At 40.4% G+C, this 23,003-nt stretch overlaps 1 protein-coding gene across 1 annotated transcript in view; it reads left to right on the top strand.

Annotated features, from left to right (window-relative positions):
- Positions 1 to 10,881, top strand: part of Ccdc34 (coiled-coil domain containing 34) — a 75,640-nt gene extending 64,759 nt beyond the window's left edge. Inside the window, exon 6 of the mRNA XM_042275885.2 lies at positions 10,611 to 10,881. Coding sequence (XP_042131819.1) covers positions 10,611 to 10,645 — 35 coding nt within the window. The 3' untranslated portion in view covers positions 10,646 to 10,881. The remainder of the gene's footprint in view (positions 1 to 10,610) is intronic.
- Positions 10,882 to 23,003: the final 12,122 nt, after the last annotated feature.

The following is a 23,003-nucleotide window of genomic DNA, read 5'->3' on the forward strand; positions in this document are numbered from 1 at the left end:
TCTGCCTTCCAAATACTAGGATAAAAGTGATGTGCTACCATTGCCTGACTTCTATGTTTAATATAATAGCTGGCTTTTTCCTCTGATCCTCAGATAAGCTTTATTAGGGTGCACAATGTTTTGGGGGGCACAATATATCACCATAGAGTGGGAAGGATATATATGGCACAAAACACATTTGAAGATGCAAAGAAAGATTTACGAACTTGGATAATGGGTATACAAGTACCTGCACCACCACCACCACCACCACCACCACCACCACCACCACCACCACCACCACCACCACCACCACCATTGATAGGGATTTGTTTGCTTTGGGTTTTCGTGAGGTAGGATCTCATGTAGTCCAGACTGGCCTTGAATTTACTATGTACATGAAGATGATCTTGTGCTCCTTATCATCTTCTGCATTTGTTGTGGGACAAAACTTTTCCTTGGGAGACACAACACACACATCAACTCACCCTAAATAGGGAGCTCATGACAGCCCAAAGTATGGATATTATCAAAGTCCAACTTGGTGAACCAGTGAGTTTTACTGGGGTCTACCTACAGGAATATGAGAAAGAGTTATTTACAGGAGCATAAATAACTTAGAGACAGCTCCATCACCCAAGCCCATCCCAGCATGGGTGACAGCTCACAGATCTGGGAACCTGGAGCACGCTGCACAGCCTGCAGGCAGCTCAACAAGTTGACAAGTATCCTTTTCTGGTGCCTCAGTTGGACTAAATCTCTTCTAGGCAGTTCAGCTTGTTCTGCTTTTTTTTTTTTTTTTTTTTTTTTTTTTTTATGCAACTGGCCTGGTGTGAGTCTGCCCTGCTGCTTGGCTTACTGAGAGTCTTTTTTTCAGCTTTTACTGCTATTTCTAGCAGGCAGAGGCTAGTGAATCTGGTCAGTTTCAGGGACATCCTGAAGCTATTTTGAGTTGTTTACTTTCCTGTTTAAGGAGCTTCCCTGCTAGATAGAATGTTTCCATCTTGGAGGAAACTGTTACACAACAGCATCCAACTCTTAAACCCTGGAATTACAGTTATGCACCACTATGCCTGGTTTATTATTTAATTTGAATGGTTATTTGCGTATTTTCCATATATAACCCATTTCTGATTTAAAACAGTTCAGATAAATATAAGCAAGAGAGAAGTTCATTGGTGCAGCAAGCAGTGTCTTGGCAGAGGCTGCCGACTATAAGTGTGTGGCATTCCTGGGACCACAACAGGAAGAGGAAAGGACAGGAGTCAGCAAAGGTGTGTTTTCAGCTGTGTATATTGGAAGGCTTCAAGAAGGAGGCTGGGATTATTGCCTAGGTATGTTTTGTACCCCCAATTTAGGCTGCAGGAGTATGCCATAGAATAGAGAAGAAAACTTTTTAAAATTTGTATTTAATGTGTGTGTGTGGGGGGGGGGCGGGGAATAGAGACACACATGTACATGCTCTTACATGCCACAGCATTTGTGTGGAAGTCAGAGGGCAAGTTTTAGGAGTTAGCTTTTGCCTTCTACTTTGTTGAAGGAGAGTTTCTCTTGTTTCTGCTGCTGCAGTGTGTATTCCAAGCTGGCCCTTGAGTGTCTGGGCAGTTCTGTTTCACATACCATCTTGCTGCAGAGTACTGGGATTACAGATGCAGGCCACCACATCTGGCTTTTTATGTAGGTACTGGGTGTTTAACTGGAGTCCTTAGGATTGCATAGCTAGAACCTTTATCTTCTGAGCCACCTTTATGGCTTGAGAACAGACCTTTTTATAAGAATGGTCAAATATCTGTATCAGTGGTTCTCAACCTGTGGGTCATGATCCCTTTGTGGGCCAAATGACCCATCACAGGGGTTGCCTAACACCGTTAGAAAAGACAGCTATTTATATTGTGATTCATAACAGTAGCAAAATTACAGCTATGAAGTAGCAATGAAAATAATTTTATGGTTGGGGAAATGTATTAAAGGGTCACAGTATTAGGAAGGTTGAGAACCACTGTTCTATATCCTGAGTTTACCTATGTGGAGGATTCTAGGGGACTGCCTTAGTAATCAGGGACCACTGACTGACTGTGGAAAAGGAAATGAACTGGCTCCCAGAGAAGTTGACCTGATAAAGACCATTTACATATTCAGTCATTAAATATTTGTTGGATGTGTATTACTGCCAGAGACATTTTGGGCTGTTAGGAATGTGAATGAATAGTACAGACATTGTCCCTTCTCTCATGGGCTTCTCATGGAGAAGACTTAGGAAGAACACACACAGATGATCTCAGCACTCAGGAATCAGAGGCGAGAGGACAAGTTGGAGGCCAATCTGGGCCACATGGCAAAACTCTGCCCCCCTTACAAAAAAGCAAAATGGGGTTTAAGCATGTTGGGGGGAGACATTTAGGTGAATTGGTGAGCCATGACTGTTCATTTTGGCTTTACAAAGCCAGAATGTTGGAAATACCAGGTTGAAAAGAACTAAGAATTTAGAGGCAGCACTGGGTTTTCCTCACTGAATAAAGCCCTTCTGTATGTGAGATGTTGCTGTTTCAGTTAGATGGAACCAGCCAGTTAGACTGCGGTGTGCTCTTATATTTGAAAAAAATGCTTCCAAATTGCTACTTTTCTTGAAATATCTTAGTCTGCTGCTAATCCTAGACATGCCTGTGGGAATGTTGGGTTCCCTGATGGCAACATCCACTCACTTCTTCTTAAATCTTAGCAAATATATACTAATTTGTTTAATCAGTTTAAGTGGTCTGAATAATGGGCTGAAAAGACAACTAAATAGGCCTGGAAAACATTATAATTAAGGGAAAGAGTAAAGAGCCTCAAATTTTATCGTCCTTAAGTTCTCAGTATTTCAAGATTGCATTCAAATGTTGAAGGAATCTTAACTTGGGGTCCTTGGAGTCCTGCATATTCCCGAAATTCCTGATACTGCATAGAATCATTTGTCAGCAGAGGTCCATAATTCTTATCTTGAGAGTAAAGAATCACTTCTATAACTCCTTGAAAGTGTTTCCGTTAAGGGGGAAAGATCGCAGTGTCTGTGAGAATATCCATGAGTAACTTTACATGCTTGTTTTGGAAAACAGAGCAATGTAGCATGGTGGAGTCCAGAACACCTGGCTTCTACCACTGATTTCCTTACCACCAGCCAAGTGACTGTGCAAGACCAGACCCTATCTAAGCCTCAGTTTACTGTATGGACTAGGGGAAACACCAGTTCATAAGACTTGTGTTAAGTGAGCTGACGTTTGTGGGAATGCTATAGAAGCAAGGTGCTTTTAAAGCCAGAAGCTCTAGAGTGTGTTTAATATACAGACCCATAGTTGGCATATGCTCGTGGTCACTAGAGGGAGCTTTAGGATTCAGGGGAGAGATAAGCCAATGGTATCTATTCTTGACAGCTTCAGGCCTCTACAAAGAATTATTTCTTTAAGAAGTAAAATACATTTTATAAAAAAGGCATTTAGATTTTTAGAATTCAGTCAAAAATCTGTAAAAACAATATGGCTACAGGGTTTTTTTGTGGCACCCCCCCATTAGAATTAGCCCACAGAATTCCTCTTTCTTTTCAAAATGTTAATTTTCATTACTATACTCAGTTTAGGCGTCACTTTGGCATTCTTCAAACAAAATCTGTTTTAGGATTAGTGAGGTGTCTCAGCAGACAGAGGCACTTGCCACACAAGCCTGACAACCTGAGTTCAGTCCCTGGAACCTCCACAAAGTCATCCTCTGACCTCCATGTGTGCACTGTGGCATGTGCACCTGTGTGTGTGTGTGTGTATGTGTATGTGTGTGTGTGTGTGTGTGTGTGTGTGTGTGTGTGTGTGTGTGTGTGTGTCTGAAGCAGTTCCTATTGAGGCCAGAGGCAATAGGTTCCCCAAAGAGCTAGAGTTACAGACAGTTCTGAACTTCCCAGTGTGAGTTTTGAGAATCAAACTCAGGTCCTCTGCAAGAGCAGTACACATCTTAACCAGAAAGCCATCTCTCCAGTTGCACATTGATACTTTTTTAAAATAGAAAAAAAAAAAAAGAAAAAGCATTGCCATTTGTATTCTTTCTTCCAATTTTTAATGGTGAATTTGAATCTGGCTTGTGGAAAATCAATTTAAATATTTTTATTACATTTTTATTTATTGTATGTGCCCAGGCACTATGGAATGCGTGCATGGGTTAGAGGAACATTTGTTGGAGTTGGTTCTATTCTCCCAGCATGTAGGGTCCAGGGAACAAATTCAGGTGGCCAGGCTTGGCAGCAAGCTCCTTTATCCTGAGCCATCTCATCAGCCCTGAGAATCAATTTTAAAACAAGGGAGGCATAAAAGTAAAAAATGGAACTTTACAGAAAGCTAATGGATGAAAAAAAAGTTTCTTTTGTTAGCAAAACTATTCTTTGTTAATTCTATGGTACATGGCAATGTTGTAGGAATTCTGTATGCAGCAAGAAGAGAAAGTATGTTGTCAAACTTAAGCTTTGCCTTTTCTGGTGGTACCCCCATGAAGCTCTTAACTGGCATGTTAGAGCTAAAGTGAGAAGACTCTCTGTAACTTGAAAGGGGGTGACTGATACATCACAGGATACCAGGATAGTCTGATGGAGAAGGTGCAATACAGTGAAAGACACTAGATTGTCAGTCAGAATCTCACTGACTTTGGGGGGCTGGGAAGGTGATATTCACCCCCTTTTGAGGTTTCATCTTTTTCTCTTTGATTCAGACAGGCACACATCTACACCAATTTTACACGTGCACATACATACATGTCTAGTGAGTTTTCTTTGTGTAGAATGGAACACCAATGACCAGACTGAGGCCCCACACCAGGAAAGGGAATGTGTTGCAGGAGCATAAAGCTCTTGTATTTACTCACTTTTTCATCCACATATATTTGTAAAGTTATCGAGCACTGAAAGTCAAAAGAAAAGCAGTAGGATATTGTTGTCAATGTTGGGACTTAACATATTTTCATATACATGGGAATCCCTTGGATCTTTCTTAATGCAGGCTGTGATTAGGTGTGGGAGTGGGATTAGAGATGGAGCTGAGATCCTGTGTTGCTGAGGTTCTCCCAAATGCCAAGGTAGTTGGTCTTTGGATCAGGCCTGGTTGGCTTCAAGTGGTTTAATCTTTATTTCTTGTTTCAGGAAAATGCATAATTTCAGTAGGGTAAGGAATACCTTTTCTAATCTGATCACCCGAGACTTAAAAATTGAGAATAAATATGCCATGATTCTAGGGCCCATGGAATATCATGTCACAGTTCAAATTTCTGAATTAATGATTGAGTAGCCACATCCTTGAATTTTAATTTATTATAAATTGAAATGGTGAACACAGACATGTAAAGCACATATATACAGCAAACAGAATTAAGCAGACCCCCCCCCTTTTTTCCCTGAAGAAATTGCGAAGCAACTGTTTGAGGGTTTTATTGTTGGTGAGCATGCTCTGGTACAGCATGCAAGCAGGAACCTGGTGGGGATTGGATGAGATTCTGTGTGCCAATGTTTCCTTCCTTCCCTTCTCCTCCTCTCCCTCTGTCCCTCCCTCCCTCCTGGTTTTTCATCCTGTCACTGACCTGCCCCCGTTTTGACTCTAAATCAAGTATTTTTGTCTTTACCCTTATCACTGGGAACCCAGCCCCATTATTGATTATGGGGAAAAATGAGCCTTTTTTCCAGGTACGGAGAAATTTTATGTTTTTCTTGAACAGTCTATCTTGCATTTTAGAATTGCTGTACTGCTTTTAGACCACCAACTTGGCTCTTATGTAACTTTAGACTTGCTAATTATTTACACAGTTTCTGTTTTATTAGTTAAACAGTGCAGTTTGAGAGGTCATGACTTCTGTTTTACAGGCTTGAAGATTAGAAATTAACTTTCAACTCATCACATCCCATTTCCTCTTTCCTCCCTGCATCTCTACAAGCTGTCTCTCCTTGAAACGCACCTGGGAGGAATTTTTATTTGAGTTTTTGAACAAGTTTTTGTGTGTTCTGCCCAAACAAAACTTGAACAAATGCAACACCAATAGATACACTAACATGGAAAGGGGGGGAAATCTCAGGGCCTCACTCATAGACAAAGAACTTACAGGCAACTAAGAAATGCTGAGAAGGGGAGAAATAGTCTTGCCTTCCCAAGTGGTCAGCCTTGAAGTCATATGCAGACAAGGAACTCTACCAGACTGAGCAAGCTTGTGTTTATATAGTCAGGGTTGTCAGGGTTTTACTCAGTAGGACTGTCTTATTCTCTAGAGGCAATTCTATTTTCTTAAACAGATTTCAGACACTTAAAGCACACCATTAGGGAAAGGATACATAAGCCCAAAGTATGGGGTTCTCTGTATTTTTAGTAATCCTCGTTCAGGAGAGTTCCATTAAACTCTGGATATGAGGAATAATTCTGGGGCCAGGTGCAAATTGCATGACCAGCCATTGCTTAAAGCAGACGAAGTCAGTCCCTACTTCCAAGGCCATGCCTGTATACTTCTTGTCCCTTCTCCCTTTCTTCATAGCATTAATTAAAGGATTGAATCTAGGGGACTTGTGTGTGATATAAGAGCGTTCCACTGAGCTATATTTCAGACTTTTTAAAAAAAATTTGTATTTGTTTATTTATTTTTGTTTTAAGTGTTTAGTTTTTGAAACAGCGTTCCCCTAAGTCACCTAGGCTGGTATTGAAATTCTGTAAACCAGGCAACCCTTGAGCTTGCAATCCTCCTCTGTAGTGGCAATCTGCCTTGAACCACATATTGCTTTTCCTGGTCCTTTTCCATCATCAATACTTATCTGTTTCTCCTGTCTGATCCTCTTGGCAGCTGAATTTACCCAGTGTGACCTTGGCTGCTAATAGGGTTTGCTTTCTTTAATGAATTCTTCATAAGGTACAAGATCCATGGAGCTTATCTGCCAGCCTCAGCATTAATATTTTTACATTCTGCCAAGCACTTATCTCCAGATGGCCATTAGGTAATGGTTTATAGTTTGGAGGAGTGGGTGTCATCGTGAGGTCATGGACTAGAAACCCTTTTGATCTGTGGGTCCCATAGTACAACTCCATATCACACCCACCTCTCTCTCATTACGTAGACTAGTACTATTCTCTATAAACAGTAATAACAACGGCTCTTATTACTTGTAATTAGTTACTGCATCTTTTTACCACACTCTAGGTAATATGTCTAGGGGTTAACAGATTCTAACTGAAGCCTCTGCAGCCTTCTTTTTCTAACCAATCAACAGGAAAGAAGCCAAGATCAGATAGTCTCCTCAGACAAGCTATGGTGTGTCTGAACGTAAGTCCAGACAAGTCCATCTCAACTTATCTAAGAAAGCCCAAGTGCCCTGCTCAACTTTTCCTCTTTGCTCTCCTCTCTTCCACTTTTCTGTGCTGAGAACAGCTTCCCCTGGCTTCTGCAGGCAGAAGAATAACAAGTATCTGTTATTTAATTATAAGGATTTATTATGGAACTGGAGGAGGGGTACTAACAAATCCCATCTGGGCTAATTAAAAAGAACTGTGTTCCTGAATACTGTGCTGTTTCTTTCTTTCTGGAGGGGAACAGATCCAGCAACATTTTGATGCATGAAGCGTGGCATGGTTTAATGGGAGCCAGGAATTAAGACAACTCTGTGTTGTTTCTGAGAACTCAAGCTGGTCTGTCATTTTACTGAATAAAAAATGAAGTTTCTCTGCAGTATTGGCCATTGGCAGGTGGATCTGTACTGTGCCTAGATTTCTCACATTAAAAAAAAAAATAAGAACATCCCCATGAATGAAAGAAAAATGTTTACTTTTGGAAAAAATTAAGAATAAAAAGACACCAGAAAGCTGAAATCATGATAAACACATCCTTTGCAAAAAATCAGAATGGCCACCCACAGAGGAAGAAACATCTGGTTGATATGCTGTCCCAGCAAAGGAGACCAGTGCTTGGGCCTGGGGCAAAAGGAAACGAAACGGTCCTCAAGACTGGAGGAAGAAAAATAGTTAGACTGGATCCATGAGGCAACAGATCCCCTCAGGCTAAGACAATGTTGAGCAGAGAATGCATTCATACCCATCCTGTGATTCTTCAGCAATTTTGAAATTGACATACACTTTAATCTCCCCCCCAAAAATACAACCCCCTACAGAGACTGTTAGGTGTTTTTAGATCACAAAGAGAAAAATTAGTATTTTTCAAGATTAGTCAAGCTTGTCATGACAGATCATTCTTGTAATGTCGTTTCTCAGAGACTGAAGCCAGAGATTACCATGAGTCCCAGGCCAACCTGGGCCACATAGTGAATTCTAAGCTGTGCCAGCCTACAAAGTGAGATATTGCCAAGCAACAACAACAACAGAACCAAATCTATCAAGTCCAATTGAAGAGCTTATAAATAAAAAGAAAGCCGGGTGGTGGTGACACATGCCTTTAGTCCCAGCACTTGGGAGGCAGAGACAGGCAGATCTCTGTGAGTTCCAGAACAGCCAGGTCTACAGAGTGAGTTCCAGGACAGTCAAAGCTACACAGAGAAACCCTGTCTCAAAAAACAAAAAACAAACAAGCAAAAAAAAAAAAAAAATAACAATAATAAAAAATAAAAAGAAAGAAAGAAAGCAAACAAAAACCCCCAAAAGATCAGTAAAGAAATATTTTTGTTCTTGGGTTTCTATTTAACCTAGCCCTAATCACCACCAAGGTAATTATCATTCATTCATGCAAGCATTCAATTCACTCATGCAAGTGCTTACCATATGCCCCTGTGGAGGGGTGTTAGCCAGCCTGCGGGCATTGATGAAGACCTCCTGAAAGAAGTGTCATCTCTGTGGGTCCCGAGGCTGACAAAAGAGCTTGCCTCCAGAAATTGTTTTTATGCAATGTCTCTGTGCCAAGAAAAGAGGACACATAACTAAGCAAATATTAGATCAGAGGACTAGGGAGAAAGGAAAAGGAGTAAGAGAGGGGATGGGATATCTGCCCGAGAGGGACAAAGGGATGCCTCTAGATAGAAAGGAGACATGTAGTCCATAGGCAAATGGCAGTTTAGTGTATAAAGGGAAAAGGGAAACCCCATGTTAGGGTGAGTTGGTTTGTTTTGATTGGGCATGTTAATTAGGGTAGCCAAAAGTGGGCTTTTGATTGCTGGACTTTAATACTTTGATAGCTGGACCTTGATAATCAGCCTTAGGAATGAGTTTGGCCTAAAAAAAAAAAAAAAGTGTCCAAATCAGGGAATAGACCTTAGTGGATAGCTTTAGGGATGTAATCTGTGGTTTACAAGGGAGAGGGAAGTGGGGAAGGGCAGGCCTGCCAGTGCCATGTTTGCCGTGCTCAGGCCTGCTAGATACACTTGCCTGTCTGTGTGTGCATATACGGAGGCCAGAGGTACACTTCAATAAATGTTTCTTCCTTTATTGTTTGCTACATAATTAATCAACCAATTAATTGTGTGTGTATGTGTGTGTGTGAGAGGGGGGAGTGTGCTCATATATGTTGTTGTTTGTATATGGTGGTCACAAGACATTTCTGGGTCCATTCTTTCTTTCCAGGGACCAGATTCAAGTTGGTGGCTTTTACCTTTAGAGTCATCTCACTGGCTCTTCATCTTATGTTTTGATACAAGGTCTCTCCCTGAACCTACAGTTAACCATAGACTGTATGGCTAGAGAACACCTGTGATTCATTTTTCTCATCCCCTGGGACTTGGGTTAAGACATGTGCTGCTGTACTCTGCTTATGTAGATGCCAGAGCTCTAAAATCAGATTTGTATGCCTATGCAGCAAGCATTTTACCCACTGAGACATCTTTTCAGTTCCTAAAAGTCAAGATTTATCACATCAAATATAAGTTTATTATAGAACTATAGGAATTAGGAATATAGATGTTGTGTTCAGAATAGAACAAACAAAGGAAGTAACCCACTTAAATAAGTAAAAGTGGCATTGACAAATATGGCATTTCCATTGTGAAAAGTGTGGTCCCATTGGGAATAAGGGATGCTAGAAACAGGTTATTCATTTGAAGAAAAAATTACTGTATCACATGTTAACCTAGATACATTTTAAAATTTAAATGAGAATTAATATCCAAATCTTAATGAAAAACCATCAAAGGATTTTTTTTCTTATTCTCAGAAGTATTTTTTCAATATTATTAAGCAAGAGAATAATTGATGAAAGATGAATAAACATACTCATTAAGAAAAGTAAAATCAGGGCTGGAGAGATGACTCAGTAGTTGAGAATACGTATTGCTCTTAAGAGGACCTGAGTTTGGTTCCCAGAACCAAACTTGTTTGATGGTTCATACCACCTGCAACTCTGTCTCCAGAAGATCCAATGCCTTCTTCTAGCTGCTGTGAGTACCCAAACTCATGCATACTATCCTCACATATACTTAATTTAAAATAAAAAATAAATCTTAAAAAAGAAAAATGAACCCCCTGTACAAGGATAGCAATCACTGTGAAGATAAAATAAGACATATGAAAAAGGGGTTAGTTTTACCATTCCTGAACACATAGAAAGCATGGCTGCATATACATTATTATATGTAAAAGGTATATGATACCCTTTATGCTTATACTAAATTAAAAATATAATAAAACTATTTGCAATGTTTTTTTCTCTTTCAGAGAGAAAGACTATTTTCTGGGTATGCATCAACTGAAGGAAGAGGATATTATTTTATGACAACACACAAATAAGTATTTCATTTTTGAAAGAATTATGTATATATGTGTGTGGGATTGTGCATATGAGTTCAGGTACCTGTAGAGGCCAGAAGAAGGCATTTGATTGCTGGAACTGGAGTTGTATTTGGTGGAGTATGAGTGCTAGGACTTGAACGGATAGAATATTAACTTCACAATTAACTTCCACGAGAACAAGTCTTTATTTGCATGATCTTTGTAGTTTGTGATCTTTTCTTGGTGCTGTTAGCATGAAGCAAACTCTGGTGAATTGTTTTGATTTCTCAAAACTGCAGTTACCAGAGTCTCATAGGAACATAATCAGCAGGTCCAATGTGGCCTTAGTGCTGGGGAATAATTTGATTATCATGAAAACCTAGAGCTTTCTCCACTCTCTACTTGAACCCTGGGTCATCATTTTCCTCTTCCACCTGGACTTTCCCATGTATAAGTCTTGCAGGCTGCTAGGTTCTGTGCTAGACTGCACTCATATATTGGTGTAATCAGATTGTAAAGCTTTGAAGGTCTTAGGTATTCATCATCTGAAACATACAGATCAACTGATTCTGAGTGTCCACTGATCACAGAGGTGAAGAGCAGTTATTAAAAAAATACCATTGCTCAAAATGATATTATTCCTGGTGCTTTGATTGGGTCCCTACAGTTTTAAAGTGTCATTGCTCTCAGTTTACAGTCTTCCACATTACAACTAAGTTGTTCTGCACACTCCTAGGCAGCAGCGAAAGAGCTGATTTTTCTCCAATTCAGAGCAGAGTTCAGAAGGTCAGATGCGACCACAGTATCTCCTGTTATTTCAGGGCTCACATGTGTTTGCCTTGGCTTCCTTCCCCTGGCATTTGGTTTCTGTTATTTTTTGTTGGGTTTGGTTTATAGGAATAAAAAAAAGCACATTTTAAAAAATAAGTGACATTTTAAGGATGAAGTTTCTGAACTGCTGGTGAATGGACATGCAGGCAATGCTAACCTCCTAGTTTACATTTAGTGGCATGGCCTTGACCCCATATGAATGTGAGCAATGGGTAAGGTGGAAGACTGACTAGAACCCTGTTCCTGGCTCTCCCGATAAACTCAGCTCTAGGTTAGTGCACCTATTTGTGAGCAGACTTATCCAGGCTGATGAAATGCTTTCCCTCTCATCCTATAGTTGTTTCCAACTAGAAGCTTTTGTTATTGATTGTTCCACGGAAGTGGCTTATTTTGGCTGCGGCTCTGAGCTCTCTGCGGAATGTGTGTCTAGGAAACAAACTTTGACTTTCCATAGAACACAACTACAATTACTACAGAAGAGACCCGAGGGCTAGGGGTTACGAGCCTGTCGATGTAATGCGGTGGAAGAGACAGTAGACTGAGATGGGAAGAGGGACAATGAGTACTGCGGTCCCAAGCTTCTCTGCATGTGGAGTCAGCTGTGGATTGTTAGAAACTCCCCAAAGTTGTCGTTCCTCTTCAAGAAGGAACCACTAATTTGTGCTGGGAAGTCACCCTGCCTTTGGAAGTCCTAAGAGAGCCCCATGAAGTCTGGAACCCACTGATGTGATTGTCAAGGGCACAAAGTGAACTTTAACAACTCAGTCTTAAATACCAACTTCAAGGCTTAATAGATGTGTGGCTTTCACTAAGTAGTGACCTTTCTGGGTGCTTTGGTTTGAATATGGTCTGTCCCTTATAGGCTCATGTTTGAATACTCGGTACCTAGCTGGTGCTGCTGACTTGGACAATTGTGATACGTTTAGCAGTTGGAGCCTCACTCGAGGAACTGTGTCACTGGGGGTGGGCCTTGGGGGTATATAGCTTAACCCCACTTGATGTTTACTGGCTCCTTCCTGACTACAGACGAGTGTGAATAGCAATACCATGCTCCTGTTGACATGATTTCTCTGCCATAATAAACTTCATCCCTTTTTAAGCTGTGAGCTGAAATAAAGCCTTTCTGTTATTATCTTATTTGGGGGATACTTTGTTTTAACAATAAGAAAAGAAACTACTATGTGGGTCCTTCATTTTCTCATCTCTCCTATGGGGAAAATTCTCTCCCTCACACAGCTATCATGGAGAAGGAGCATAGCATGAATGAATTTTGTACTGAGAATGTTGCATGAGAAAGCCAGAGAACAGGGCCACTTTCTGGTAGCTTGCTAAAGAAGCCATGCATGGTAGAGTCTCTACTGGTATAAATTTCAGAGTCATATAAACCTCGGTTTGACTTTCAGCTCCCCAGTCTGACTTTGGCAAGTATCATTAGTTCTGAGCCTTTATTCTCCTTCTTGAAAAAAATGTCAGTTCATTGAGGATTAAATGACAGAATGCATTTAATATTTAGTTTGTACAATCTAAAAGTGCCTTTGTTTCTTTTTTTTAGACCGCCTCCTCAGTGCTATTACAAATTTGTACTATCATGCCTGCCTAAAAATACTTTTTCTTGATAAGTTAAAAATATTAAAATGTCAGAAGTTTCATGTGTTTGGACCCATATTAGATTTTTTAAAAATGTTAGTACTAATAATAATAATAACTATTATTACTACTCAGTATGACCTTGAAGGAATTGCTTCAGAGAGTCTTAACTTCTCCATCCATAAAATGGATACATTAAGATTCTGCCTTCTTGCTGAGTGCAAGGAGAATTATGATCATTAAAAAATACTCTGAGAAAGTTAGCATGTCATTTACATGATTATGAACATTTTATTATAGGAAAGTTAGAAGGACATGCCTGTACAGCACCAAACAGAGGAATGAGACTTATCTTTGAGATTCAGACAGGGAATCTCTTACAAAGCTTGCTCTTGAGGTCAGTACCATTCAGTACCCACAGAGAACAGGAAAGTGCAGCCTGAGGCTCTGGCCATGGGAAAATCTGTGTCGTGACTGAGACCATGTATTGCATTGTCTGTGTAGAGAATAATGACTAGCACATGCAATACTCGTCAGACGTTGGCTTCTGCTAAATTTTTCTCCCACTGTCTATCTCACTGGATCCTTTTAGAGGTCTCACCACTGCCCTAGCTTGTCACAGATGAGAAGCATAAAGATGCTGCCATGTCTAGACATACTACTAACAGGCATTCAAGGGATAACAAATGTGAAAGTGCTTGTGTTAAGTGAATGTTCAAACTATATAACAAATTAGACTAAACAGCCAGCAGCTTTACCTAGAGTTCTTTTGTACTTTTCTACCCTTTTGAATTTAATACAGGCCTTGCATATTAAGTACATGAACATCCAACATAAAAAGTGTCTCCTGGTTTGTGCCAAGGGCAAATATCCCCACGTTTCTCTTTTGTTCTTAACCTTATTTTCATCCCTGACACTTTGGGTGGCCTTATATGAGCAAAATAATTTCCCCATGTCTCTAATTTCTCCACCTATTACATGGGTCTAATAATGCCTCCCTTGAAAGGATGTTGTGCAAGCTAATTATTATAAAGTTACTTTTTTCTTTTGCTGCTTATGCAGACTAGAAACCCAAAGGGCCACCCAGACTTTGGTCCTGTGGTAAAAGCTTGACTCCTCCTAGACAGTCAAGAGTATCACTTCTTGGTGGGCCTCCAAATGTTGCTCATTGCATAGGCAGTCTCTCTCTCTCTCTCTCTCTCTCTCTCTCTCTCTCTCTCTCTCTCTCTCTCTCTCTCTCTCTCTCTCTCCATATCTCTATGTGTAGCAGTACTTGCAGGGAATTGCCATAAATACCTTGTACAGTCAAGGAGTGATATAGAGTTACTGGAATACATTGTCAACTTAGTAGGATTTATGGAGGCAGTGACAATATCACTTTATGTGTTCACAGTGCAGTAGGGAGAAGAATACTATTGCACAGAGGAAAAAAGTACAAAGGACTGACTTACTTTTAAAGGCAGAGACAGAAGCTCCAGTGGAGTCTAGAGCTTGCCTCCTGGATGTGGTCCACAGTCTGAAAATACAGGTTATATATCAGCTTGGAGTGTATCAGAAGCCCAGGACCTCAGCTTCCCTCCTGAACTATTGACAGATTCTGCAGTCTAGCAAAGCCCATGGTGCTGGTTCTCCCCACTCAAACTTCTCTCTGCTTAAATATGTAAACCTGAAGAAATGGGAATCCAGGAGAGGTGCTTCATACCCTGCCCCTCTCTATTCTCTATCTAAAAAGCCACTCTTAGTAGCTTTGAAACAGGGCCTGAGTGGTTGTGAAACACAGCCCAACATCCTTGTAAAGGGCTGACCATTGCTACTGCACTGAGGTACATAGTCTGCAGGTCAGAAAATTTTTGCATAACACAGTTTTTATCACAGTACTTACAATTTTGTTACATTTGGTTTGCTGCCTATTATTATTGTTATTGTTGTTTTGTCATAAAAACTCAAATTATTTCCATATTCAAGGAGAAAGAAAGAAAAGATATAAAAAAAGAAGAGAAGAAGACAAACAGGCATTTGAGCAAACACAATTTTTACTTTCATAGTCTGGTTTTGTTATAAATGAATTTTCTGTTAATCTTAAAGGGCTAATGTGTTGTCACTGTCTTTTTCTTTTTTTTCTCTTTTCTCTTTTCTCTTTTTCTTTTTGGTTTTTCGAGACAGTCCTAGCTGTCTTGGCATTTGCTTTGTAGACCAGGCTGGCTTCGAACTTACAGAGATCCACCTGCCTCTGCCTCCAGAGTACTGGAATTAAAAGCTCACACCACCACCACCTCACCTCACTCTCCTTTTCTTAATAATGGAAATCTTTCTGAACTAATTGAACAGTATCAGTAAAAGAGTATGTATTCTTTTCCTCTTAAATTTACTTAATTTTACAGTGGATTAAAGTTTCCAAAATAAAGTGAGGCACCAAATAAGTATTCCTACCTTTACAACGTGGTCTTCATTGTCATCCCCATGGGTTTGGAGTCTCTGTTGACTGACCCCGTTTACTCCTTCTAAAGGCACCTTTGACCGTTGACAAAGTGACCTTGGAAGAATGTAAATTTGAAGTATTAATATATGATTTATCTAGATACTTTATTGTAAATAGCTGTTAAGATCCTAAAAGGATAGACAGGTATTGTGTGCTTCCTCATGAAGGTACACAGTACAATTTAAGAACTATACCTTTTAAAATAAAAGATAATTGATTTTTTTTTTTTTTTTTTTTTTTTTTTTTTTAGCCAAAGTGTCATGTAACCCAGGCTGATCATAAACTCATGTGGGGAGGATGAACTTGAACTTCTGACTCTGCTGATTCCACTTGTGAGAGCTGAAATTCCAATTGTGAAAGCCTGGTTTTTCTGAGAATAGTTTCATTAGCAATAGAAGCTGAATCTCAATAAGACGCTAACCTAGTACAGGAAACCCAGAGGCTACCTACCCCTACTTGGACTTTTTAAAATACTTGTTGGTTTTTGTTTTTGTTTTTTTGCCATTTTGACTGAAGAAGTTACATGTTTTTTGCCATTTTGACTGAAGAAGTTACATGAAGAATAACAGTGACAGTTGAGATTCTGTTGACATTCATGGTCAACTTTCAGTATTTGAAGCAACCAGATCATTGGTCCATCAGACTGACACATGGCTGCTCGTACAGTCATGATTACAACTGAGAGCAACCCAGAAAATCTCAGTCAACCCACAGAGTTAATGATGATAAACATTTGAGGCTCTAGCTGGGGTTGGGGTAGGGTGTTGATTTGTTAAGTGGTGTCGCAGACCGGATGCTTGTTTCCCCACAGTTGTGTTAGTTCCCTTTGGTTCCTTCTCACTAATTTAACTTTTCCTGAGGCACTGACATATGTGTGCAGAAACTGAACTTGAGCCATGGTGGATATCTTCCATTTTTCATAATGCTGTGCCTGGATTCTGAGTCATCTTAAAAATTGCTCAGCCTGGGTGAAGGGAGGAGGGGACTGGACCTGCCTCGACTGAATCTACCAGGCTGAGCTGAATCCCCAGGGGAGTCCTTGCCCTGGAGGAGATGGGAATGGGGAGGGGGGTTGGGAGGAGGGCAGGAGGGGTGGGAGGAGGGAAGACAGGGGAATCTGTGGCTAATATGTAAAATTAAATTAATTATAAAATTAAAAATAATTGCTAAAGTACTGGCATCTTTTCCTGGAACAATCTAGACCTTGTTTGGTCTTCTGTGTACTTTGACTACTGCTGAGATTCTTCTCTCTTCCTGCCTTTATCCCCCATGTCAGTGACATTTGCTTCCTGTGAAATACACCTCTCTAGGTGAGAGAAAGGATGGAGATGCACACTTGCCAGGTCAATTCTGTATCCTGTTGCCACTTGCTTTGGGGATGCTTCTGACCCATTTTCAGTGGCTAGGGCTTGGTGGTATTCTTATATAATCCCACTAGCCACAAAGTCAGCCTCTCCAGAATTGTTATAGCCCCTTGAAACAGACTCTGCATTTTGGCAGAATAACTAAAGTTCCTATAGACTATCATGAAAGGTGAAAAGAAATTGGTTTTCTTCACTCAAACAACCCTTTAGAAAATCTGACATAGGGGTCTAAAGAGATGTCTCACCATGGACTGGTCTTGAAGACCAGAGTTCAATTCCCAGCACCTATGTTGAGTGGTTCACAACAGTCTATAATTCCAGCTCCATGGAGATCTGATACCTCTGGCCTCCTCAGGCCTCACCACTCATTTGCACATACCCAGGCATAGACCTAACCACACCACATAATTAAAACTAATAAATAGTGAAAATATAAAAAGAGAAGGTCTGTCATAGAAGACTAAACCCAGTTATCCACAGATGCTTCCCATCAGCATGGTTGCAGCAGGCTTTGTACTCACTTGGAAAATACATGGGAATCTTGGATGAGAGGCAGTGGCTTTCCCTAATGTACTTAGTCATGGGGGCAAACGTCTGCCTGTCCTGGTAAATATCAGGTCTCTTCTTGTTTTTCAAGTAATGGTAGGTGATGTGGTTTGTGGTTTCAGGACCTGATGCATGTTGTCAGACGCCAGCCTGAGGATGTGTTGGTTTCAGTTGGCTGAGGAAAGAGCATCATTTGACTTGTTTTCCTTTTCTGGGAAATTCAGAGTGAGTTGGAACCTCTCCACTGAGAAAGCATTTGCTTACAGAGAAGGGAGCAAGGCCTGGAGTTCTTGGGATGGCTCAAGGTTAACTTTTTTTTTCCCTCAGAAAAATTGATAATGCTGCCAATTTTACTTTTAAAAAGGTCTCAGTTTTAACAATAACTTGTACTCATACTGGCTGTGACATATTCCATGGGGGCAAGTTGACCTCTCTTAGAGAATGAGTAAAAATAAAATAATAAACTAGATAAATATTCCTGGTTCTGTTTGTTGCTAAGGTCCTGATGTTATGATATTGCATGTGAGGACCCCCAGCTGGCTAGACCAGGGTGTCCCACTGTGTGGGAAAACATGCTGGGCAGATGCAGCAGCAGGCGGTGGTGCATGGAGAGTCAATCACACCCCAGACACTGCATCCACATGGAAACAGTTTATTATAATAGAGAGATGAAGAGAAAGATAGGGGAAGGAAGAAAGAAAGAAAGAAAGAAAGAAAGAAAGAAAGAAAGAAAGAAAGAAAGAAAGAAAGAAAGAAAGAAAGAAAGAAAGAAAGAAAGGAAGGAAGGAAGGAAGGAAGGAAGGAAGGAAGGAAGGAAGATAGGGAAAGAAAGAAAAGAAAGAAGAAAGATGAGAGAGGAAGAGAGGGTGGGGGGTCGAGGGTACACACCTTGTGAGGATGGAGAGAAAAGAGAGTAAAAGAGAGAGAGAGGAAGGGGAGAGGTTTTTCCTTAAAATGAGGCTTTTACATCAGGGTGCAGTGTGGCACCAAGGGGTCAGAATATTAAAACCCAGACCAGAAAAAAAAATGCTCAATCAATGACTCTGAAACTGGATATTTGAGAGAGCATTTTGGTCACCTTGGATATATATCTATATCTATATCTATATATATCTATATCTATCTATCTATCTATATATATATATATATATATATATATCTCCAATATATATATTGTTTGTTGTTTGTTTTGTTGAAGACATTGGCTCACTATGCAGCCCTGGTTGGTCTGGCTGGCTTTGAACTCAGAGCGATCTCCCTGTCTTCAACTCTTGAGTGTTGGGATTAAAGGCATGTGCCACAATGCTCTGCCCCATCTTTGTATTTTTAACTGACATATAGCAATTGCTTGTGTTTATGGGGTATAATATAACACATTAACATGTGTATACATATTATCAGAACATAGTTATTGGCACATTCATCATTAGATGTTTATCATTCATTTGTAAGAAATATTCTCTTACTAGCTGTTTTGAAAATTTCAATTAATTGGCAGTTAGTTATCCCACTGTGCTATCCAACTGTATCCTGTAGCCACTAGCCAACTCTCTGTTCATTTCTTCCATCTCTTTTATTTTCTAGCCTCTGGTAACCACTCTTCTATTGTCTACATCTCTGAAATTGATTTTTTAGCTTCAGTCATAGTAGAAGTGAGGATACGGGATATTTGTCTTTCTGTGTCTGGCTTATTCTATAAAGAATTATGTCTTCCAGTTCTGTGCATGTTGCTGCAAATGACAGAATTCTACTCCTTTTATGCCTAAAGAAAGATCCATTATGTGTCTATGCGTTTATGTATTCATCTGTTGATGAACATATTGATTGAACCTATGCCTTAGCTATTGTGAATAGAGTTGCCCTGAACATGCAGTTGTAGATAGCTCTTTACCACACTGACTCCATTGATAGATAGCCAATATTTGGACTGATGCATTATTAGGTAGTTGCATTTCTAGCACTTGAGGATCCCTTATACTGTTTTCCATAATGAGTAAAGTGGTATACATTCTCATGAGCAATTTACAAGTATCTCCTTCCCAACGACTATCTACAGGTTATCTATCCTAATAAGAAATAATTTCCAGAATGCCCAAGGAACCTGGCATATATTAACACTTGCAGACTGCTACCATTTAAGAGTTCATGCCCCAGCATCTTCAACTAACTACCTGACTTCTTCTTAGTTGTTGTTTTCATCATGCTGTCTCCAGCCAGAACCAGACTACACTTTTTACACCCTTGAATTTAGGCAAGTATGCATTTCTATGAATTTTAGGGGTGTTTTTGTCTTTGTGTCTCTTGATTCATGTTAGAACAAAGAAGGACATGCTTAAAGTGGTGGAATGCTGTGCGCTCAGAAGCAGAAACCCAATTTATAGCTACAATAAAGAGCTAAACCACTTTTACATGAAATTATTACATGGGCATTCTGAAATTTAAATTAAATTTGACACAGATAACCATCTGTGAGCCCTGGAATGGTGAGCCCTGGAATCCCAGTTCTATCAGAATCTCCAGCTTACCTGTTCTCTATCCACCCTGATACCTTCCAACTGCCCTAAAGCAGATTACACGAGTTCTGGACTCTATGGTTCTTCTGTGTTTGGCCCTTGTAATGATAAGGTGAAACTCAGAAATACCTTTTCTCCTTCTTTCCCACCTGGAAGTCACAGTGTCTTCATTGTGGTAATTCTAAAGAAATATTAGAACCAGGTTTTGTCAATCCTGGGATAGGCCCTGAATGACCTGCGGTAAGGGAGTGTAACTTGTGTTCTCTGGGAGATGAGAATACTTGAATGGAGCCTACTGTGATGGTGCCCTAGGGAAATGGTGTTTATTTTTCCACCAAACTGAGTTTGGGGAGGCATTTTCTCTAAAACCTTTGTAACTCGTGGCCCTGCATGAGCTCAGATTCAACTCTTCAGCCCCTTTAACCACTTTAGCCTTGCTGTCAACATGAAAAATTGCAGCCTCTTAGAATAAATGTTCCCATTTTGGAAAATCTTTCACTGATCAGTTTTGAGAAAGCACTTTATGAAGTAAAAGTTGTTGTAGATTATTATTTTAAGGTGTATTACTTTTGTTTATGCTGCATTTGTTTAACTCTGTGAAGCTGTGTTACTGTGCCTGTGTAAAACACCTGATGGTCTAATAAAGAACTGAACGGCCAATAGCAAGGCAGGAGAAAGGATAGGCAGGGCTGGCAGGAGGAGAGAATATATAAAAGGAGAAATCTGGGAGAAGGCGATCTAGGAGGGAGAGGAGGAGGACGTCAAGGGCCAGCCACCCAGCTACACAGTAAACCATAGAGTAAGAGTAAGATTTACAGAAGTAAGAGAACAGGAAAAGCCCAGAGGCAAAAGGTAGATGGGTTAACTTAAAGAAAAGATGGCTAGAAATTAAGCTAAGCTAAGACTGGGCATTCATAAGTAAGAATAAGCCTCCGTGTGTGATTTATTTGGGAGATGGGTGGTAGGCCCCCCAAAAGAACAAAAAAAGTGTAAAAAACAGCAACAAAAATACCATACACTCTAGTGGTGGGATTGCCACTCTGATGCATGTGTTTCTGGAGGTTGACTTTTTTATGCATATTTTCACAATAACTACAATTTTGTAGTTCACTGTGGTCACCTTGAAGCCTGCCCCTTCCTTCCATTTTCCTGTTGGGACTCAGAGGTATTTGAATCTGCCTTCATGGGCAGTTTAGGAGACACTGAAGGTCTGGTCTCCATAAGTAAAGTTATATCTGATTATTAACTGGGACATTCTTCTCTAACTTGTATCCAAACATGTTCATCAGATTTGGTGTCAAATGTTGGTTTTTCTGGAAGTCAAAATATCTGAGTTGAAATTTTGCATTTGGTGAGGAGATCTAATTCAATAGAATATTCTGGGAGTTTCCTGAAAGTATCAAATAGATGTTTTAGAAACATGCTGAAAGTATAATTCCCAGGAAGGTAAAGAAAAGAATAACAGGAGTATATTTAATTGATATTATTAATTGGTATTATAGGTATGAAAGTCTATATTCACTTCAATATATATTATAAATAAGTATGCAGTAAAGATCTCACTGAGGCTACCTCTACCATTTCCTTTCAATATTAATACAGGCCTTTTGTGTGTGTGTGTGTATATGTGTGTGTGTGTGTGTGTGTGTGTGTGTGTGTGTGTGTGTGTGTGTCTATTTGGCAGGAGTAGCCAGTAATTAGTTATTTATTCATTTACCATGAATTCGTTTACTTAATTAAAACCTAGCAACTGAACCTTAAATGACAAAGAAGATTGTCACTACCCTCATTCAAATGTGAAAAGTAGTTCAACATGAATCATAGACTCATCCAAATGTATGTAAAGACTAAACCAGACCAAAGTAGAACCTATCTGGGTAAGCACTGTGGAGGAGATGAACAACCTTGAAGTTAAGGGACAGTAGAAGGGAAAGCCCCTTCCAGAAGGACCCGAAGGATTGGTGGTTAAGTGAGGGCATGGTGGCCCTCTCTGCTGCAGTGGGAGGCTTGTGGAAAGACACCTAGAGGAACAAAGAAATCCCAATGGGACTTCATGGTAGGAGATGAAGATGGAGGGATCAGCCATAGAAAGAACACGGGGACATATGGGGCTTTGTAATTTATATCTACACTGGAACACTTGTTGAGTAAAACCAGGAACTATCAGGAACTACCAAAATACACGTAAACTTTCACTACCCAGAGCAAGCCAGGACATATGCAAACTTTACATGAGATCTCCTCCCTGGAGAGTTTGTTCTTCTTCCTGGAAGCAATGCTAAACCACTGCAGAGTTCAGGGCCTGGGGTGAGAATGAGGATGTGGCCACATCTGCACGCTGAAAAGACCCGTCCTGGTTATTCCATGGGGACTGGAATGGTAGCCTCTTCTTTAAATGCAGAGATGCCTGGTTTGATCCGGATCTCCTTTCTGCTCCACCCTCCTTTGCTGCTCCCATCCCAGTGCTCAGCATCCATCTGTGCAGCAGCTGCAGAGCTGGGATTCCTGAGACTCTGGCTAATTTGTAGCATGATGGGGATGGTGCCTGGCAGTGGCCTGCTCCCATTAGTGCTGCTCATGTTCACATTGTAAGCTTGATGCCTTCCACATGCTCCTGTTTTATTTTAATCCCCCTGTGGCCCGTCAGTAATGAACTCAGTGGAGGAATTTGGTCCAACCTAGTGTCTTTCATTGCTAAAAATTTTAGAAAAATCCGGCCTGTGCATGTGAACCAATGGGAAACAGGTTTTGAACTCACGAGGGACCTTTTTCACATGCCTGTGTTTTTTCTAGAATTTCTTCTGTCCTTCGCAGAGTCATGGAGTCAGAAAGGGCTTACAAAGCTTGGAATCACTCCTGTCTGAATCCTTTCTGGGCCGAGAGCACAGTCTCTCCCAGCATTCTATCTAAGATCAGCTCTTCTTTGTCTCCACGGTCGGTCGCTAGCTGGTCTAAGCTGCCCAGTTCTCTGGCATAAATGGTAACAACAGTCTCCTACCTGATCTTTGTCAATTTTTCT

Source organism: Peromyscus maniculatus, chromosome 4 (genome assembly GCF_049852395.1).
Source record: "Peromyscus maniculatus bairdii isolate BWxNUB_F1_BW_parent chromosome 4, HU_Pman_BW_mat_3.1, whole genome shotgun sequence".
NCBI lineage: Eukaryota > Metazoa > Chordata > Mammalia > Rodentia > Cricetidae > Peromyscus > Peromyscus maniculatus.